At 38.8% G+C, this 19,965-nt stretch overlaps 1 protein-coding gene across 1 annotated transcript in view; it reads left to right on the top strand.

The window, feature by feature from the left end:
* OTOF (otoferlin) overlaps positions 1-19,965 on the top strand; it is a gene marked incomplete at both ends in the record, with an annotated part of 185,511 nt that overhangs the window by 154,223 nt on the left and 11,323 nt on the right. Inside the window, 10 exons of the mRNA XM_081312999.1 lie at positions 4,968-4,997; positions 6,768-6,896; positions 8,300-8,366; positions 10,917-11,086; positions 14,206-14,337; positions 15,171-15,308; positions 16,706-16,833; positions 17,204-17,374; positions 18,101-18,261; positions 18,868-19,010. Of these exons, the coding sequence (XP_081169125.1) occupies positions 4,968-4,997; positions 6,768-6,896; positions 8,300-8,366; positions 10,917-11,086; positions 14,206-14,337; positions 15,171-15,308; positions 16,706-16,833; positions 17,204-17,374; positions 18,101-18,261; positions 18,868-19,010 (1,269 nt within the window). The remainder of the gene's footprint in view (positions 1-4,967; positions 4,998-6,767; positions 6,897-8,299; positions 8,367-10,916; positions 11,087-14,205; positions 14,338-15,170; positions 15,309-16,705; positions 16,834-17,203; positions 17,375-18,100; positions 18,262-18,867; positions 19,011-19,965) is intronic.

Below are 19,965 nucleotides of genomic sequence, written 5' to 3' on the forward strand. Positions count from 1 at the left end.
AATTCCCAGAAACTATGGTTGGGTCTATCCATGTGTTGTGAGATTAAGGACTTTTTATAATGTCTTCTGACTATTGGTTGATATTCTCTGCCTTCTGCCTCTAGTTGATACACTGCCTTCTGCCTATCTATTCTACATATTGTTGTTATAGTCCTTTCACCATATGTGGTAGATTAAGGGTCTCAAAACTTGTAGACTTCAATGCCCAGAATTCCTCATCCAGCCATACTACAAGTCTTAAAGTGGCCAAGTCTCCAACATCAATTTGGAGACCCCTATTGTAGATAACTTCTGTATTTTTCTTCTTGGGCTACTGAGTCTGATCTTTGGTTCACTAAAATGATTTAGAGGCTTTAGTTGATTTGTGTGCTATACCGATTTGTGTGCTATGGTGATGCCTTCTGGGTATAACAATCTGTTGATAGTTTCTGAGATGGTTTTGATGTATGTAATGTTATCCTTTTTGTAGCTTTTAGTGGTTGTAATATAATGGTTTGAGAGTCAAGCACTTTTTGATAAAGTTGTGTGGATATCCATTTTGTTGAAAGATGTCATACAGCTGGTTTGTTTTTTGTTTTTTTCTGGTGTTCTGGGTTACTGTGATGTCTTTGTACTTATCTGAATAATGTCTTACCTAGCTCCTCTTGTGGAAAGCTGGACTGTAATTTTGGTAATGGAATACCTGGTTAGTGTGGATTGTTTTTCGATAGACTTGCATTTCTAATTTGCCATCACTACCTCTGGAAGTGTAGTATGTTGTTTTCTTCTTCCCTTGTGAATTTTATTCCTTTGAAGATGTTGTTGATTTTTTCATGTGTCTTCTATAGTTGTTCCTTTTTATTATGAGGGCGTTGTCTGCATACTGGATCCATTCTTTTAGTTGTTATCTGTGGAAGTGCTACAGTTTCCAGACGCCGCATTATGATCTCTGCTATGAGTCCCAAGAGTGGTGATCTCATGAGTGTTCCTCTGATTTGTTGGTATATTAATTCATCAGTTGTGTTTTGATTGCTCACAATTTGAGCAAGGGTACCTTTTGGAGGTGGAGAGCACCTCTTGCCCTTATGAAGCCTTGGGGATTACAGAAATGGGCAAAGGGTACAAACCACACCCTTTCTCTCATATTGATGCACACTATATACTTAGAATTCCTGGAAAATGATACATGATTGAAGTCCGCCTCTCCCCACCAGTCCCCCCCAACACATCCTTAAGTGTTCCTTAAGTTTTTCTTGCCTATTTGTAATGGAATGTTCATGTGAAAAACTGTTGGGTAGCAGAGGTCTTAACCTACTCCTTCTCAAGTTCTCTGTTTCCTACCTGTGAGTGGTTAGTTCCCCCTATTAGAGTATGCCGTGTCCATTTTCTACATTTGACAGTCTGCCCCAAAACTCAAGCATGATGCTTTTTCCATGTGACAATTGGAAAAGCTGAAAAATAGGAGTTCTGTCTCATACTCAAATGCACAGGGCACACTTTCCAATGATGGTGTATCTGAGAAAGAAACCAAAATACCTCTCCTAATTTTAGAAATAGTGGTAAACTTAACTACCAGTGGTCTTTTTTAATATCAAAGTGATATTTCTATACATGTACTTAACCACATCTCCTCATCTGCACTTCCCTCCATCCCTCACTTATTGGGAAGTGGGGGTTAATTAAAAAACACAGTTCAATCAGGGAACATTACAACACTCAAAACAACATGGAACAAAATGTTCAGACCAAATTTCAAAACACAAAGGTTTTTATTTAGAGCTTTGAACACTTGAACCCACTATTTTGAACTCAGAACTGTTACCAGATGTGCTCCAGAAACATGACACAAGAATTTCTCCAAATATACCGTATATCCACCACAGACCAAACGGTGTGTTCTGATTAATTGAGGTTCAGTAATGACACATAAAATGTTCCAATTCCACTTAAAATACTTTTAATAACAAAACCCATTTAAATTTAGTATGTACCATTTGGAATTGAGTGGTGGTGTTTTTGTTTTAATATGAATAACAAAAGCAAATATATAATTAATATTAATTATCTTAGTAGGGAAAATTAGCAATCAGTTTCAAGATACTGAAGAGCATCACAGTGCCGAACAGTAAAACAAAACAAAGAGAGAATGAATTGGGTTTTGGTGCATCTGAATAATTTTTGGAGTTACCAGCTGCTGATTGCTTTCATTCTGTCCTTATTATCAATGAGGATTGGTAATAATTATTATTACCAATGATTATTGATAGTAATTATTACCAATGAGGAGTAGAGCCCATGTGAACAATATATACTTTTATATATATTGCAACAGGCAATATCAGAATGAAAGAAGACAAGGGAGGGAGAAAGAGAAAGAAAGTCTTGGAAAGCTGCCAGAAAAACCCAATGCAGTTCTAGGATGCATCAACACATCAACAGAAGGATAGTATCAAGACCATATGAAGAGTTATTACTGCTTTATATTGCTTTCTTAAGACCACACTAGGAATACAACATCCAATTTTGGTTGCCATGATATAAAAAAGATGTTGAGACTCTGGAAAGAGCACAGAGAAGAGCAACAAAGATGATTAGAGGTCTGGAGACTAAAACATATAAGGAACAGTCACAGGAATTGGCTATATCTAGTTTAATGAAAAGAAGGACTAGGGGTGATGTGAGAGCAGTCCTCCAATAGTTAAGGGGCTGCCACAAAGAAGAGGGGGGGTCAACCTATTCTCCAAAGCACCTGACAGCAAGATAAGAAGTAATGGATGGAAGCTTAACAAAGAGAGATCCAATTTGAAACTAAGGAGAAATTTCCTGACAGAACAATTCATCAATGGAACAGCTTGCCTCCAGAAGTTGTGGATGCTCCATCATTGGAGGTTTTCAAGAAGAGTTTGGACAACTATTGCTCTGAAATGGTATAGGGTCTCCTAATTGAGCAGGGGGTTGGACTAGAAGATCTTCAAGGTCCCTTCCAACTCTGTTATTGTATAATTCTGTAAAAGCAGTGTTGGGAATAAAAGGAGTAGTGGAGACTCCACATAGTCTTGCTTACCTGGCAGCTGAAAATGAGGCAAAAATGGGGCTTTAAAGTTCGCATCCTGCATAGAGTCTAGTCAGTAGAATGTATAAAAAAACTTGTTGGCTTGTTGCATTCAGTTAAAGGGCAGAATACAAATGGATAATCATATCTTGGGAACTGGGTTGAAAGTGTGGAAACTCCATTTCAGAGAAGAAATCTGGAAAGACAGGTAAAGCATTCAGAGGATTGTTTTTGTAGAATCCCATTAATCTATCTCAAGATTAATTGAAGAAAGGCAGACTAGGTCTGATCCACATGACAGCATTTTAATTATAGTGGTCAATGAAACTTTGAGATCCAATTCCTACACCACTCTGTCTGAAATAATTTAGATTGTTCTGAATGTGCCTTGAAGCATAGCAAATTCTTTTTAATTGATGGGAGCAAATGACTTCTTCTCTGAGTTTTTCTCTATTTTGCTGTTCAAGTCAAGGACTCGAAACCATTGGCTTTCTGAGCAAGTAGTAACTGATGTGCCAGCCATCAAGGGAGTTTCCTAGCCAGGTGAAATCTACAGGCCTAAATGCATAATGGATGGCTGTGCCTGGAACGCTGTTTGGAAGAGTCTACCTATCTAGAAAAAAACCAGGACCATCAAGAATGATTGAGTATCCTGATTTGGGAGTGCAATTTGGATAAGCCTATTGTCTCAGCAGCCTTTTTGCAAGCATTCCCACAATATGTTCTCAGAATGATAAATGTGTCTATCGGGCCCAAAACTCTGGGCTTCTTCCCCTTCACTGATTTATGACACTTTGGCTTCTCCAAAGGCATTATTTAAATTCAGGGTGTTTGTGGTCATGAATAATATTTAAATAATGTTTATCACCCTTCGAAATGCCTGACCTTCCTGGTTACCTATCAGTAAAGAGGCTCATATTTTTTTAAACAAACATAGTGCATGAAATGGGATGGGGAGGGGGGAAAACATTGACAAGCAAATTCTGTTCTGGTATTTAGGGAGCGGTGTGCATTCTGTTAGTCCTGACATATTTAGTATGACATATAGATTATCTCCACATGCTTTCCTAGTTTATGATTTTCTTTACCAGAGGAACTTTTTTTTCCTTTTTCACTTCCATGAACATTAAATTCCATTGCAAGACTTTCGCAATGCAGATCTTCCTATCCCCCAGAATGACCTTTGATTTCTATATTAGCCCTTGGGAGCCTTCTCCAAAGTCATACTGGGAAGAGTGCTTGCTTCATGCTTTTCAAATCAAACATTTTGGCAAGTATTGAAACAATACGTACTTTCAAAGTGAGTGTCTTCCTTACAGAATGTTTTTGAGTTTGGCATGTTTTACCCAGTTGATGGTGAACAGCTGGATGACAAGAAAAATGGAGGGGTGGGAGAGGGGCAGGATACCTTTCCCCAACCAGGTGCTCTGCACTCAGAATGCCAGAACTCAGAGAATCCCTAGTCACTGTGAGAAGAATTGCTATTGTTCCAAAACATCTGAAGGCATCAGATGGAGAAGACTATTCAAGGGACCTGAAGAGCAAGTGGTAAAGAGTTTCAGTGAATCTGTGGCCCAGTGTTTGCCTATATGTGCTATAAAAGATTTGTGAATTGATGATGCTACATAAAGCATAAAAATAAAATCAATTTGTCATTAGCTATTCTGCATGTATAAATTAAGAGTCCTAGCAACAATTCTGGGCAGAACAGCACCCTAAGCTTCTTCATCCATCTGTAACATTCCTTCCATTGATTTGGGCTGTGTGTTACCTTCCTTTTTGGTTTGATGTCAGATATGTGCTTGGGCTTCTCCCGTGGCTCAAAGATGCTGTACCCCATGTTCAAGTATGTGTGCTACAGACAGCAATAACTCTCCTTCATTTTATTAACTCTCCCTTGTTTTTCTCCATTCCACATTCCTTTCTCTGGTGACAGAATTCTGATGCTGTTGTGAAGGTGGATGTGGTAAGTGACAGTAGTGCTTATATGCGTCTTACTAAAACATCTTCTCTGGCATCTGGAAACAGTTTATAGTAACACAATCTTCTTACATTCAAGGAATAAGCTGAAATTGCTCCCTTCTTGGACGACCTATATATAATAAGATTAGACCAGCAAATATTTGAGACTGATAGATATTCACTGTTCTTCCTGAAAGTTTGAGGAAAGTATTTCCCAAGGTCCTTTGCTATTAAAGGTAAAGGTAAAGGTTCCCCCGCACATGCGTGCTAGTCGTTTCCGACTCTAGGGGCCGGTGCTCATCTCTGTTTCAAAGCCAAAGAGCCAGCGCTTGTCCGAGGACGTCTCCGTGGTCATGTGGCCGGCATGACTAGACGCCAAAGGCGCACGGAACGCTGTTACCTTCCCACCGTAGTGGTCCCTATTTTTCTACTTACATTTTTACGTGCTTTTGAACTGCTAAGTTGGCAGAAGCTGGGATGAGTAACAGGCGCTCACTCTGTTACGCAGCACTCGGGATTCGACCCGCCAAACTGCCGACCTTCTGATCGACAGGCTCAGCGTCCTAACCCACTGAGCCACCGCGTCCCTTTGCTATTACACACACACAAATACACACACACTCACAGACCTCAAAATGATAGTTATGTGCAGTGCAAATACACACACATACAAACACACTAACACAGACACACTTGGAATTCTCAGCTTATAACATAAATTGCAATTTTAGTGTAAGGAAGAAATGTTGGGGAGATATAGATACATATGGATACAAACAAAAATATAAAAATGATTTTGGGCTATGGTAACAGGTACTTCAATAAATTAGAAAATAAACTGATTTATTGCAGTATCTGCTGCCACGGCCCAAATTCATTTTTATATGTATGTTTGTATCTGTATGTATACCACTGTATATACTTGTATGTGTTTACTTATATGTATACATATATGTATGTGTATATGTATGCATGTGTATAATTTTTATTAAATAATATTTTTGCAAAATTACATGATATAAACATGAACAAATTGAAAAGAAAGAAAAAGATAAAACTAAAAATGATGAAAACAGTAGAAATTGAGAAGGAAAGAAAAAGAAATACTTAAAGAAGCAACTTTCAATCTTCTTTACAGACATACTTAACGCCCTTTTTCCTCTTCAAAATTACATATCGTTCCCTTCTCCCCATATGCAGCCCTTTTCAATCAGTACATTCTCCATTTGTCTTTTTTCTGAAAAAGTCCATCCATTGCCCAAATTTATTGACTGAGTCACACAACATACTAACCTAGATAATCAATTAACCAATTTTCTAGATTTGCAGAATACACTGATCCATTCAAAAAATGAACTAGTTCTTAGAGTATTCTAGCACCCCAAAGCCAGAGAGGCTGTAATTTCTGTTTGGAGAAGCTACAGGACTTCCATAAAATATATGTGTTGGGTGAATTACAGCTACAGTATAATCCTCCTATTTTACAAAAAGAAATTTAAGTACACACAAAATACTGCACCAGGAATGCTACCTGTGACCACAGGCCAAAGTAGCTCAGCTATTCTATAGAGCACTGTTTCTCAACTCAGCCATTTAATATGTATGGACTTCAAGTCCCAGAATTCCTCAAGGTTGAGAAACATGGGTCTAAATGTACAGAAATTAAACTGTCTGGATTTTTCTGCATTGACTGAATGTGTCTCTCTAGACTCTTTGGCAGAAGTTTATTTTCCATTTCATAACTACCTCTCACTTCTTTTCCACTCTCCTTCAGACAGAAGAAGAGAAGGAGAAAAAGAAGAAGAAGAAGAAAGGAAATGCAGAAGAAGCTGAGGATGAGGAGCCTGATGAGAGCATGCTAGACTGGTGGTCCAAGTATTTTGCTTCCATTGAAACTATGAAGGTGGGCAACTCACTGGCAAGCAAGATGGATATTCCAAAGTTTCTCATTTAGTTTATGGCCTGCAGGCCCTGGACCATTTTAGATGTCAGAGAAAGAAGAAGATCTCAGAAGTATCTAATAATTCATCTGGCAATATTATCCTAGATAATGAAAGAGTATGTGAGATCCATGTGAGATTTCATTCTTCATGAACAAAATATGCCCATTAAGCAATGGATGGAAACTAGTCAAGGAGAGAAGCACCCTAGAACTAAGGAGAAACTTCCTGACAGTTAGAACAATTAACCAGTGGAACAACCTGCCTCCAGAGGTGGTGAATGCTCCAACACTGGAAGTTTTTAAGAAGAGACTGGACAGCCATTTGTCTGAAATGGTATAGGGTTTCCTGCCTTAGCAGGGGGTTGGACTAGATGACCTCCAAGGTCCCTTCCAACTTCTTCTTCTTCTTCTTCTTCTTATTATTATTATTATTATTATTATTATTATTATTATTATTATTATTATTATTATTATTATTATTATTATTATTATTATTATTATTATTATTATTATTCCAACTCTGTATTCCTGGTTATGAGATATACTTGGCCTTTCCAAATTCATTTATTTTTAAGGCATTGTTAAAAACAATCCTAAAGCAGTCCCCTTTTTGTTTTTAGATTAGATTGGTTGTGGTATGTTTCTACTATTCTTACCATAGGGGGAAAAATCACTCTATTGTGTCCCTCCCCTTCAGACTTCATAGTCTACATTCCGAAGAACTATCTGAATCTTTACAGTACTAATCACCCATATTATGATAAGCTCAGCTCTATTCTTGTCATTCCATTGTGTTACACTATATTCCACTGTAAGGGGAAATCAACTCAAGAAGCTTGGGGAGCTCTGGAAAATGGAATAACAAAGCCCAGTCCAGTTCAATACCACTAAAGAAGAAAACCAAGAAAAAAACAACATGGTTGCACAAAAAATTCTCAGACCAACTGAGAGGGGGAAAAAGGATAGGTTAAAAAAATGGAAAGAGGGACACATATCTAAATCAGAACATCAACAAATAGCCCAAACCTGCAAAGATGAAGTTAGGAAGGCTAAGGCTTTGAAGAAAGTAAGGCTTGCAACAAATTTCAAAACAATTTTAAAAAGTTTCTTTCAACACATAAAAAATAAGAAAAAAAAGTCAAAGAAACAGTCAGTCCACTAATGGGAGAAGATGGCAAAGAAGTAATGGGCAGTAGACAAAGTATTATTTATTGTCTTGAGTTAAAGGATAAAAACAGGAAGTATTGCATTTGAATTCATCTTTCTCTGTATTTCTGTTGTTTGATAAATGATTACTGTCCATGTGTTCAAAGAGAAATTGTGCTATATTTAACCATTCCATTGGCTAACACTCATTTTTCTAGCTACTTCAGCAGCAAGAGGCAGCTGCAGCAGAAGCTGAAGAGAAAGAAGAGATGGACACCACTGAGGGTAAATATTTGAAAAGTAGGAGGAGAAAGAAACAGGAGAGGAGATCTTGTGATTCTTCTGTTACAAAGAAAACTCTCTCCAACAATAAGCAGGCAACACTGTTTTTTCACTGCAGTTCTTTAATAAGGAAGCATTTCCCTTGTTGACTGATTGTTTGCTTACAGAATAATTAAAGACCAATACATAGTCATATTTAGCAAATCCCTTTATTGGGAATGGTATATGGTGCTAAAGTGAAGGACACAAGAACTGTACTGAAGGACAAGATTCTTATGAGGATATACAAAAGTGATGAGTATATTGATGCTCATGGGAGTTTATAAAACAACACTGCTTAAATTAGTAGAAAATATATTGGGGGAGGGAGGAGGATACTTTTTCATAACAGCCATACTGTTTTCATAACAGCCATTTGCCATTCTAAATCTCCTCTTAATCTGTTGTTGTGGCCAAAACCTGGCTCTCCAAAAATAACCAGGTCACTTTAAAGACAGAACATATTTTTACATACATCCATGCATGCAAGTAATAATATAGCATATATTGGACCCCCATCAAAGCTTTGATACTTTGCTGAGTGGCTATGAGCAAAAGCAGAACCAGACCTTATTATATCTTCGACCTACTGTATTTCAGGGCAAAGAAAGGCAAAGGCAAAACAAAGAAAAAAAATGAATGAACCTTTATTGTCAAAGTACAACCATGTATACATTGAGATTGGCTGAGCCTCCCTTCGTGCCCCCACCCCCAACTCACAGTGACACAAACCCTCCATCTTATTACACCATGTGAGCTAATTGCACAACACACCAGCCTCGCAAGTTAATCATGCATAAAATTTATAAAATTATTTCCTGCTCAAAAGCCTAACAGCCCATGGATAAAAGCTGTTCTTCAGCCTGTTGGTACGGCTGGCTATACTCCTATATCTCCTACCGGATGGTACGAGAGTAAAGAGATACCATCCAGGGTGTGAGTCATCCCTGAGAATCTTCCTCACTCTTCCAAGGCAACGAGCCCTGGCGATGTCATCCAGTGGTGTCAGGGAACAGCCTACAATGTCTTGTGCTGTGCTCACCACCCTCTGTAATACTTTCCTGTCTGCAGCTGTCAGACCAGCATACCAAACCACAATACAGTACGAGAGGAAGCTCTCTATAGTAGACTGGTAAAAGAGGGTCAGAAATGGTAGAAATGACAGCATGATATAGAAAGGACCCAGATTGTTGGGGGCAATTAAGCTGACTTTGTAATAATGCCGCTTGGGGGGGGGGGTGTATGAAAGCCCTAAGAAGCAGGCATATACATAGAATGAAGGCTACTGCTAAGCTTGTAAAGCCGCCCTGAGTCTTCGGAGAAGGGCGGGATATAAATGGAATTAAAATAAAATAAATAAAAATAAATAAAATACTTTAGTTAAGCCCATCCATGTGACTTCATTGCTTATCCCTTCCTACTAGGTCAGCATGCTTTGAGGTATGGTCAGTGAACAGAAGCAGTCTACAGGTAGCCTTCGACTTACAACCACAACTGAGCCCAAAATTTATGTTGCTAAGTGAGACATTTGTTAAATGAGTTTTGCTCCACTTTACAACTTTTCCTGTCACATCTGCAGCTAAGTGAATCGCTGCAGCTGCTAAACTAGTGACATGGTTGTTAAGTGAATCTGGCTTCCCCCATGACTTTGCTCATGGGGATGCTGCAACGGTCCTAAGTGTGAAAAACGGTCATAACTCTCTTTTTTCAGTGCCTCTGTAACTTCGAATGGTCACTAAATGAACTGCTGTAAGTCAAGGACTATCTGTAGTTTACCAGCCCACAGGTTTCTGATGATTCTTACCCCTGTTGCCACTTGGGCTCCAGTTCAGCATGCTGAGAATGGTTTTCTTGTTTTGTTCTGTTTTTTAAGGGAACTTCAAGCAGTTCATATTTCTGGGGGATGAAGAGAGTAGGATCTCACAGGTTTGGTAGTGAATGCAGTTTATATGTGTGGATGTGGGAGGGGGCTATATTTAGCATCACACTGTTTTAGTATCTGCATTTTAGAAACTGTAGGATTAGCTGAAAGTGAAGTTTATCCATTTAGTTTTCAGACAGGCTCTTCCGTCGTCATTGTTACAGAGTGTCATAGGGTAATTGTGTAGATTGTAAACAGGGCAATAGCTGATGATGGCAACTCTTTGTTATTCCTACCGAAAAGGGGTGTCAGCCATGGTAGCTTTTCTCTTGGTTTGGTTCTGAGTCTATAAACACATTCACTTCATTTATGATATTTATCAGTTCAGGTAATGAAATATCTGTCCAATAAGAAATCCCAGGGCCCCAAGAATACATTGAATATTCATAGCCAGCACAAGATGCTTGCTTGCATGATTATTTCAGGACTGGAACCTAGATCCGTATTGCAAAGTTTAATTTTTACTAGCTTTCTGTCACTTTTCCTGTATGCCATGGCCTGATTTTTTGGTTGTTTTTTTTAATCTCATGCCTTCCTACCACAAACTTCTTATTCTTGCCATCCATATCTGCTACTCTTCTCTGCGAGCTCAGAAATGAGACTTGATGACTCTCCTATGAAAGGCTCAAAAGCCCAAGGAAAGACCAAAGACAAAGTCAAATTATCCAAAGAGGAGAAAAAGAAAAAACAGCAGCAGCAGCAGCAGCAGCAGCAGCCAGATGCCCTTGAAAAGAAGAACAAGCAGAAGATTGATGAGATGAAGGTGAGTTATTCCCAACCCTAATTCAATGAAAAACATTTTATCCAGTCATGATGTTGCAATGTTTTAGCTTTGCATTTTTAGTCCTTTTTTTCGGTTCAAGAAATGAAGGGAAGCTCAACAAGAATCTAAATCCATCATACAAGACTTCAGTTTATGTGTTCTGGGAGACGCCACTTTCCCAAATGAAATTGGGCATCTATTATATTACTGCCAATCAGAATAATTAACAATCAGCAGGCAAACCGCCCATTATTCTAGGTTTGCTGAAATGTAGTAGTGCAATGCACAATGGATAGGCACCTCTTATCATGGACTTCATCAGTGGTCCTTTTATAACCCCTTTGCTCTATAAAGAACATGCCTGGTGATGCTGCATCATTACCAAAGGGAGCAAGGCCAGAATTTATGCCATGAGGTTTGCAGAATGTCATTAAGTACAAAGTGGAGTGTTTTAAGATGCCCATAATATTCCACTTGTAAGGCTGGCCAACGCTAATGTGTATTCTAAAGGATTGAAAATTTTATCTCTTTCCATCTCCAGATTTAGATTTAGATTTTATTAGATTTGTATACCGCCCTTTTCCCTTAGGACTCAGGGCGGTTTACAAGGTGTTTAAAACATCAATACAAAAATTAAAAAACAATTAAAAATGATTAAATTTAGTCCCTGAAGTAGAAATATAAAACCCCAATTAAAACTCTCAGCCTAGGCCGGAAAGCTCAAAGAGCCAGGTCTTCAGGTCCCGGCGAAATGAACGGAGGTCAGGGGCAGTCCTAAGCTCCACGGGCAGCTGGTTCCAGAGGGCAGGCGCACCCACAGAGAAGGCCCTCCCCTTGGGTGTTATCCGCCGGCAGTCTTTTACCGGCGGCACCCTGAGAAGACCCTCCCTGTGGGACCGCACAGGACGAAGGGAACTTGATGCCAGCAGCAGGTGTTCCCTCAAATATCCCGGACCCAAGCCATTAAGGGCTTTATAGGTCATCACCAGCACCTTGAATCTCACCCGGAGGGCAACCGGAAACCAATGCAGCTCGCAGAGCAGAGGTGTTACATGGGAGTATCGGGAGACCCCCATCACAACTCGCGCGGCTGCATTCTGCACCAGCTGAAGCCTCCGAGTGGTCCTCAAGGGCAGCCCCATGTGGAGAGCGTTGTAGTAGTCTAACCGGGAGGTCACGAGGGGTTCTTGGTACTCTCTGAGCTTAGTTGTTGATGTTTCATTATCCAAAATTGCTAACATCAACAGCGGTAGTGACATACATGACTAGTTACTAGCACTGATGATGTTACCAATTTTGAGTAATGAAATATCTGCAAGAAAACAGCCCAGCTCAGAGAGCATCAAGAAACCCTCATTTCAACCCTGAGCTACAAATACTCTCCTTTATTAGTTGAGAAAGATCCTCTTCTGAAATCTTGGGGACTTGCTATGAGTCAGTTCAGAGAGCACTGAGCTAATTGGTTCAGGAGAAGGCATTTCCCACGAACATCATTGATACATCACTCAGTAACGGAACCTTGGGAACCTCTGGATCACTCATTGCAGCTTATCTACATTTCTGCCTACATTTTGGAATTCCAGATTACATGACCATATTCTTAAAATGAAAACAGTACCTAACTTGGTGTCATTAGAATGTACTGCACTCCAAAATACCATCAAAAGCATTTACAAGGGATAAAAATATCATCAAACAATGCAAGCTAATTCTTGTCCTAAAACTGCAAAATAAAGGAAAAGCCTATTTTGCAATATTTCCTTATGGTACTTAGTTTTGACAGGCTAAGAGACAACATATTTTTTTTTCCTTTAAATATCCTCTTGGAGAACATTAGAGAGATAAAACTTCCATTAGGCAGAGAGAGGAGTCTTCTAGTAAATCTACCATTCCACATCAGAAATTCTGAAGAAAAGGAATGTCAACCTAACACAGGGGTGTCAAACTCAATTTCATTGAGGGCCGCATCAGCATTGCGGTTGCCCTCAGGGGGCTGGGTGGGTGGGTGGGCATGGCCTACTGGGTGGGCGTGGCTTACTGGGTGGGCGTGGTTAGAGTGCATATGGCCTGCTGGGTGGGCGTGGCCAGCTCTACATCGTTCACATCAAGGGTGCCTATGGGGGCCTGGGCAGGAGTGGGACAGATCTGAGGGTCTCTGGCAGGAGGAGGGTCTCTGGGCCAGGGCCAAGGCAGTGGGGGCCGTTCCCTCACTGTTTCTAGGATGGCTTCGTGGGCCGCATGAAACCACTTCACGGGCCGGATCTGGCCCCCGGGCCTTGTGTTTGACATGTCTGACCTAACACCATCATACACACACACACACACACACACACACACACACACACACACACACACCTATCTCAGTTCTGGGGAGATTTCAATCATACACAAAATTGGTTACAGTTCCTTTTGTTCATCCATTTCTTCAACCCTTTCAGCCTTCTTTTCCCCGATATTTTGATAGGTCATGCTGGTTGAAGATAGCAACAATTATATTCAATACATCTAAAAGGCTTCCCCAACGAATGTAGCTGCTATAGATTATCAGTATACCTCTACCGCATTGATTAAATAAATCGACCTTATTTAAAAAGCTTTTCACATTCTTTCCTTCATTATTCTTTTGATATGACATTTTATTTACGATTTATTTATTTATTTATTTTTCTGCAAAATAAAATGCACACACACACAAATACAATATCACAGTCGAATTCTCTTCTGTGTGGGTGCTGTTCATCAGTGATGAGAGTGGAGAAAGGAAGATACAAATGAAATGAAATAAAACTTGTGGCAACAATTATATTTTGCAATATCATAAATGAATTTTTTCAGAGGGGTGAGAAAACTGGAAAAGTAATAAGGAAAAGAGATGTCATCTATTTGGGTGGTTCCATTCTTGCATATTATTTTATGTTTACAGATGTTCTCCATATTTTTTTTTTATAAAAAAGGATCAAGGACCACATTTTAAAGCTGGTGATGGGAATGTCTGTGCAGCACACCTCCTGTGTCAGCACAATATCTTGATTTTGATCAATACGTACTACTGTTCCTGAATAAGTCTATAATATATGATCATAATAGTCAAATTATGTTATTTTCTCCATCCTATCGAGGTATATCCCAAAGAACTGGAGACAGAATTTGATAATTTTGAGGACTGGCTGCATACTTTCAACCTCCTTCGTGGGAAGATTGGAGATGATGATAATTCTGCAGATGAGGATCGCATTGTGGGAAGATTTAAGGTGAGTGTGAAATTCCACTGACTCATTTCCAATTTTATTAATCCTGGTGGACTACTGGCAAGCCAGAAAGGCAAAGAAGGTATCATCTGATTTCACTCATCTTTTGACTTGAACAGAGAATTTGTTAAACAGTTAAACAGGTCTTGTTTTAAGATAAAGGGGCTTTAGCAAGATTAAAGGAATGAATGAAAAGATGGGTAGATAAATTAGGAATTTTAATCCAAATTAAAGAAGAGTTCAAGTCATTTCTTCTCTAATATATACACAGTGCATCTCTTCTTGCAGAGTGATTTCTCTTTTCCACATGAGGGGAAAAAAAGGCCACTGAAAGTATTGTTTGGAATTGCTCTAACCATTTGCAGCACCCCCATCAGTCAAACTTGCATAGAGCATTTGCAGATTGTAAGAACAAAATATGCAATATGTGATCATTGTCATGATGCCAGTTCAGCACTAAGGAATAATTTTTTTCACTGATTTTGCTGAGTAGGTAAATATTTTGTCACCATTCCAACAGCTGAAAAAATAATGTCTCCTTAAATACAGCTCTCTTGTGGAAATCATAAGTTTTTGTAAGTTACTTATTTATTACATTTTATATTTTTTTATTTTAAAATATTCCCGAGTGGTATAATTCTATTAGAACCACAAAAATTTTGATTGCACTATATTGTTTAAACTTTAAAGTTTCACAAAACACTGGTACTGTTGTGTCACAGGCCTGGACACAGAAGATGGAAAAAGAGAGCTTAGTAGATGCTTCCTTCTTGCTTTCTTTGCCAAAACCTAGATGGACTTTTAATTGGGCTAAAATTATATCTTCTCATTCCCAGGGGTCCCTGTGTGTTTATAAAGTGCCTCTTCCTGATGATATCAACAAGGAGGCTGGATATGACCCTACTTTTGGCATGTTCCAAGGAATTCCAAGCAATGATCCCATCAATGTGTTGGTCCGGGTCTACATTGTGAGGGTGAGAACAAGTGAGAACAGCTTTCAAGGCCATTTTGTTTTTATATCCATTCCAGATCTGAGCACTGAACTTTTCCTCCTCTGAAATTTTAGATTTCCATGTTTTATCTAGAAACTCTAAGCCTTTGTTTGCTTTTTGCTATTGAGTACTGACTCCCCAAAGTTTAGGATAAATGATTTGTTGCTATGCCTTCCCCTGAATAATTAGGAACAGATTTTATAAGCTTAGGGTGGGAGTGAGGGGTAGGGAGAAGAAGAACGACCCCAGGAATCTCTGAAATATTACAATGCTATTCAGCTGAGGTTAATAAATGTATGCTATTTTGCTGGCGCCTATACACTTGTTTGCTCTCTCAGTAGATTCATGTGCTAGCTGGTTATTGGGCCAGCTAAAGAGAGAAATGTTCTGAATGGCTGCAAAATTTTGAAGTTCCAATTCTAGAGCAGATGTGCCCTACAGTCTAATAGGTTTACCTGCTAATGATTTTCCTTTCCCAGTGCTCACTTTTTCTAGGCTTCTGTCTCCTAACTTCTGTACTTCTTGAGAAGTCCAAAGCACTCCGTCTAACTGGCCAGCCAAAGAGGTAGAAGGGCTCCTTGGATCCCTATCAGAATTACTTTGTCAACTTAACACTTGATTTAATTTATAATTCACCCCAAAAACATACTGATGTGTATTCAGTGAAAATGTATTATTAAAGCAGTAACACAAAAATCAGGAGCAGCAATTATCATGAGCAATTAAACCATAAAATCACCATAAAGAATAGCAGTAAAACAATTAAGTTTTGAAAACACTAAATTTAACATGTTTGAGAGACTTAAAAAGGTCTTTCTGTAACACTAAAAGCATTATGTGAAACTTTCTGGGAAAAGTTCCTTTAGAGCAGGGTTCCACAAAGTTTTCAGCTCACTGAATCCCCTTATGAAGTTTCAGATTGTTTATCAATCCACAAATTTTTATTGCATGAATTAGATAAATACTTCTTTAATTAATACCACAAAACAATAATAACAACAACAACAACAACAGTAATGGATAGTCCCATCGACAATTGAGGTTTGATATTGACCCCTTTGGCCACCTAATGAGAAGGAAGGACTCACTGGAGAAGAGCCTAATGCTGGGAAAGATTGAAGGCAAGAGAAGAAGGGGACGACAGAGAATGAGGTGGCTGGATGGAGTCACTGAAGCAGTAGGCGTGAGCCTAAATGGACTCCAGAAGATGGTAGAGGACAGGAAGGCCTGGAGGAACGTTGTCCATAGGGTCGCGATGGGTTGGACACGACTTCACAGCTAACAACAACAACATTGACCCCTTTGGTGAGCCCTGCCTTAGAGGAAGTACCACCACTGTACCACCAATTCTCTTGATTGTTGGTTGACTTTCATTCCAGGCTACTGATCTGCATCCTGCTGACATCAATGGCAAAGCTGATCCTTATGTTGTCATCAAACTGGGAAAGACAGATATCAAAGACAAGGAGAATTACATCTCTAAACAGCTGAATCCTGTCTTTGGAAAGTAAGAGATGCCACTGGTGAATCAGAATGAGTGTTAAATACTACAGGATTACATAGAAGCCAGTTTTAAGGCATTTAGATATTATTTGTGTACTTAAAAAAACAAGTTACGAGATGTTACTATGAAAAATAGGAGCACATATGCAATGGCATGAGCTTAATGAACTAACTTTAGTGCAGCCCTGAATCCTCAAAGTCTTTGTTTTCATTTATAGTTCTATATTTTCTTGCTCATTTTAGCCATCAACATACCTCAGGAACAAAGTTTCTTCAAAACAGTCAAAGGATGTATTTTAGGTTTCTCCGTAACACTCTCCATTTCATGGAAAAGTTTATCCCATTTGCTGTTGTTCTTGTTTCCTCCCATATAGATCCTTTGACATTGAGGCTACTTTCCCCATGGAATCCATGTTGACAGTGGCTATTTATGATTGGGACTTGGTGGGCTCGGATGATCTGATTGGTGAGACAAAGATAGATCTGGAGAACCGGTACTACAGCAAGCATAGAGCAACATGTGGCATTTCTTGGACCTATGCTCTGTAAGAATATTTAACTTTCTCATTATTATAAAATGTTAAAATAAAGTTCTAATGATTGTCCCAAAAGCCAGCCCTTTCTCACCCAAATTATGGGTCTACTTTTTAATAAGACAGTACCAGGGGGGAAAAACTCACCCCCAAACCTATCTCTTCAATCTTTGGAAAGATTTACAGTAAATCACATCCCTGATTTCCAAACCTGCCCATGTCTTAGGAAGTCTTGTAGATAAGGCATATGATTTTGAATATTTTAAGAAACAAACATATAGCATTTTTAAGAATAAAGGAAGTTTTTTTCACCACGTCATACTCTTAGATTATTCTAACACTGACTGCTCATGATAGATAGAAGGGACAGAACTTAGTGCAAAATCTAATAGGATTTTGGCATAGATGCTCTAATTCAACAGATGTAGCACTTCCAGATGCATTAACTGTATCCCCTCTATCAGTCATGTGTGGTCAGCTGACGTAAGTAGTGTTCAGATGCAAGTAAGAACAATGTTTCAGATCTAGATATAGGCCACCTGTTTAAGATGACTCCGTGATCTCATTCGTATATCAAGAAATACATTCCAGGGTCATAAATCATTCTTCCACTTACCAATGCAATATTCTAAAATAGCATCCTGATTTTAAAAGGGCATCTGTTAAAAGTAGGACTACATGTTTGTGAAGTTACAGGCCTGAGGACTTGATCTGAAAATCTTACATTTCTCTCTCTAGCCATGGATACAATATGTGGCGAGACCCTCAAAAGCCTACCCAAATCCTATCCAAGCTTTGTAAAGAAAATAAAGTTGATGGTCCCCACTATGGCCCTGGAGGCAGGGTGAAGGTGACCAATCGAGTCTTCACTGGCCCCACTGAAGCAGAAGATGAAAATGGTAAATCTTGAAAATCAAAGCACTTTAATGATGTATTAGTTTATTAAGCATAACCTTCTATTATTTTATAAACAAATTTGTTATCATATTGTAAAAATATTGACTTTAGAAGTTGATGTAGAATTCAGAATCCTGAGAATCAATGTTTTATCTTCCAAAAATCAAAGTCCTCACTCTCATGGTTGTAAAATGTCCACAATTATTAAAGAAATTTTAAAATTGAGAGTGAGACTGAGTGGTAATTAGAGTTGTGAAGGCAACTTTCTGTTCCTCACTTTACCTTCTTTCTCCTCTGGTAATAAGTAAATAAAATTAAGTTATTCAAAACAAGCAAAATTATACTGATTTACTTAATTTTCAGAAAATGCATGTGAAAACATTCCATTAATCTTAACACAAAATTTGGTTTACTTTACTTAAACCCCATTATTCAAATGCCATTCTGCTAATATAATCCTTTATTGTGGTATATTTAATTGTATTTGGCTCTCAAGGGGCAGTTGGTACCTTACCCAGAGTCTATTTGGATAAGGCATGCAATAGATGACCAACCAACCTTGTTGCATTCTTTCATTGCCACCATTGCTGTGTTCTCTATGCTTGCAGGTCAGAAAAAGCAGACAGATGAACATCTGGCACTAACTGTGTTGCACCACTGGGAGGAAATTCCCCGTGTGGGCTGCAAATTAGTGCCTGAGCATGTGGAAACAAGGCCATTGCTGAACCCAGACAAGCCAGGCATTGAGCAGGTATTTAGCAATATTGTTGTCTGCACATAAACTGTTCTTTTAGCCTGGCACATCAATTTATCTACATTCTGCTACAACTTCTGTTTGTGTCTTATACTCTTTCTTATAAAGTCTAAATATAGCATTGCAGTAAAGAAGCCACTTTCTGCATAAACCTATGGCATTTTCATAATACCTGTGAGTCTGATCAGATCACTGTTGACACAATCGTAAGATGATGTGATACTCATCATTTAAAAGGAGTTTCTAAAAAGCTTTGGAAAGAGTTTACCATTAAAATCTTTTCTGAGAAGAGGTCCACACTGGTTATAGTTCTTTCTTTTTTCATTTGTAAATGAAATTTATTGAGTCAAGATTAGCAACTGACCCATTAAAACTGTCTCCTTTTATGGGCTTTGGGGTTGGTCAGAACATAAGACTTGTAGGCTTGGGAGGAGGTGTACAGTCTTTTTAGATTTAAATGGGAGCAGTTCTTCATCCTGCATAGCTAACACATTAGAGAAGCTTCACTTAAAGCTTGGATAGGAGTTGAAGTTACTCATTTCAGAGCTATCTCAAAGTGCACTACTACCAATTTTTGGATGGTATTTCTTAATAGCTTTTTCCTTAGAGATGCAAAGGACATCATTGTATAGGCTGGAAATGTCCTTGATCTTTCTTGGCACAGCTATTATTCCTTCTTGTTCTTTTCATTTTGATGCTGGGAAGGTGAAAGACCTTAGTAATCCTTTAGAGAAACAGTTTTCCTAGTGCTAATCAGCTGGGCAGAAGGAGACTCCACTGTCTAGCTCAATAGTGGATTAATATTGCAACTTTTCAGTGGCAAAAAGGTGAGAATTAGGAGTGTGAACTTGGTTACTGGTAATAAGTTTCTCTGAAAGTACACATGTGTCCCAAGAGCCACCAGTTGATTGGCTAGACTGATAGAATATGAATGACTGCTTATTACTGCCTC

The sequence above is a fragment of the Vipera berus genome, assembly GCF_964194415.1.
Source record: "Vipera berus genome assembly, chromosome: 1".
Lineage (NCBI taxonomy): Eukaryota > Metazoa > Chordata > Lepidosauria > Squamata > Viperidae > Vipera > Vipera berus.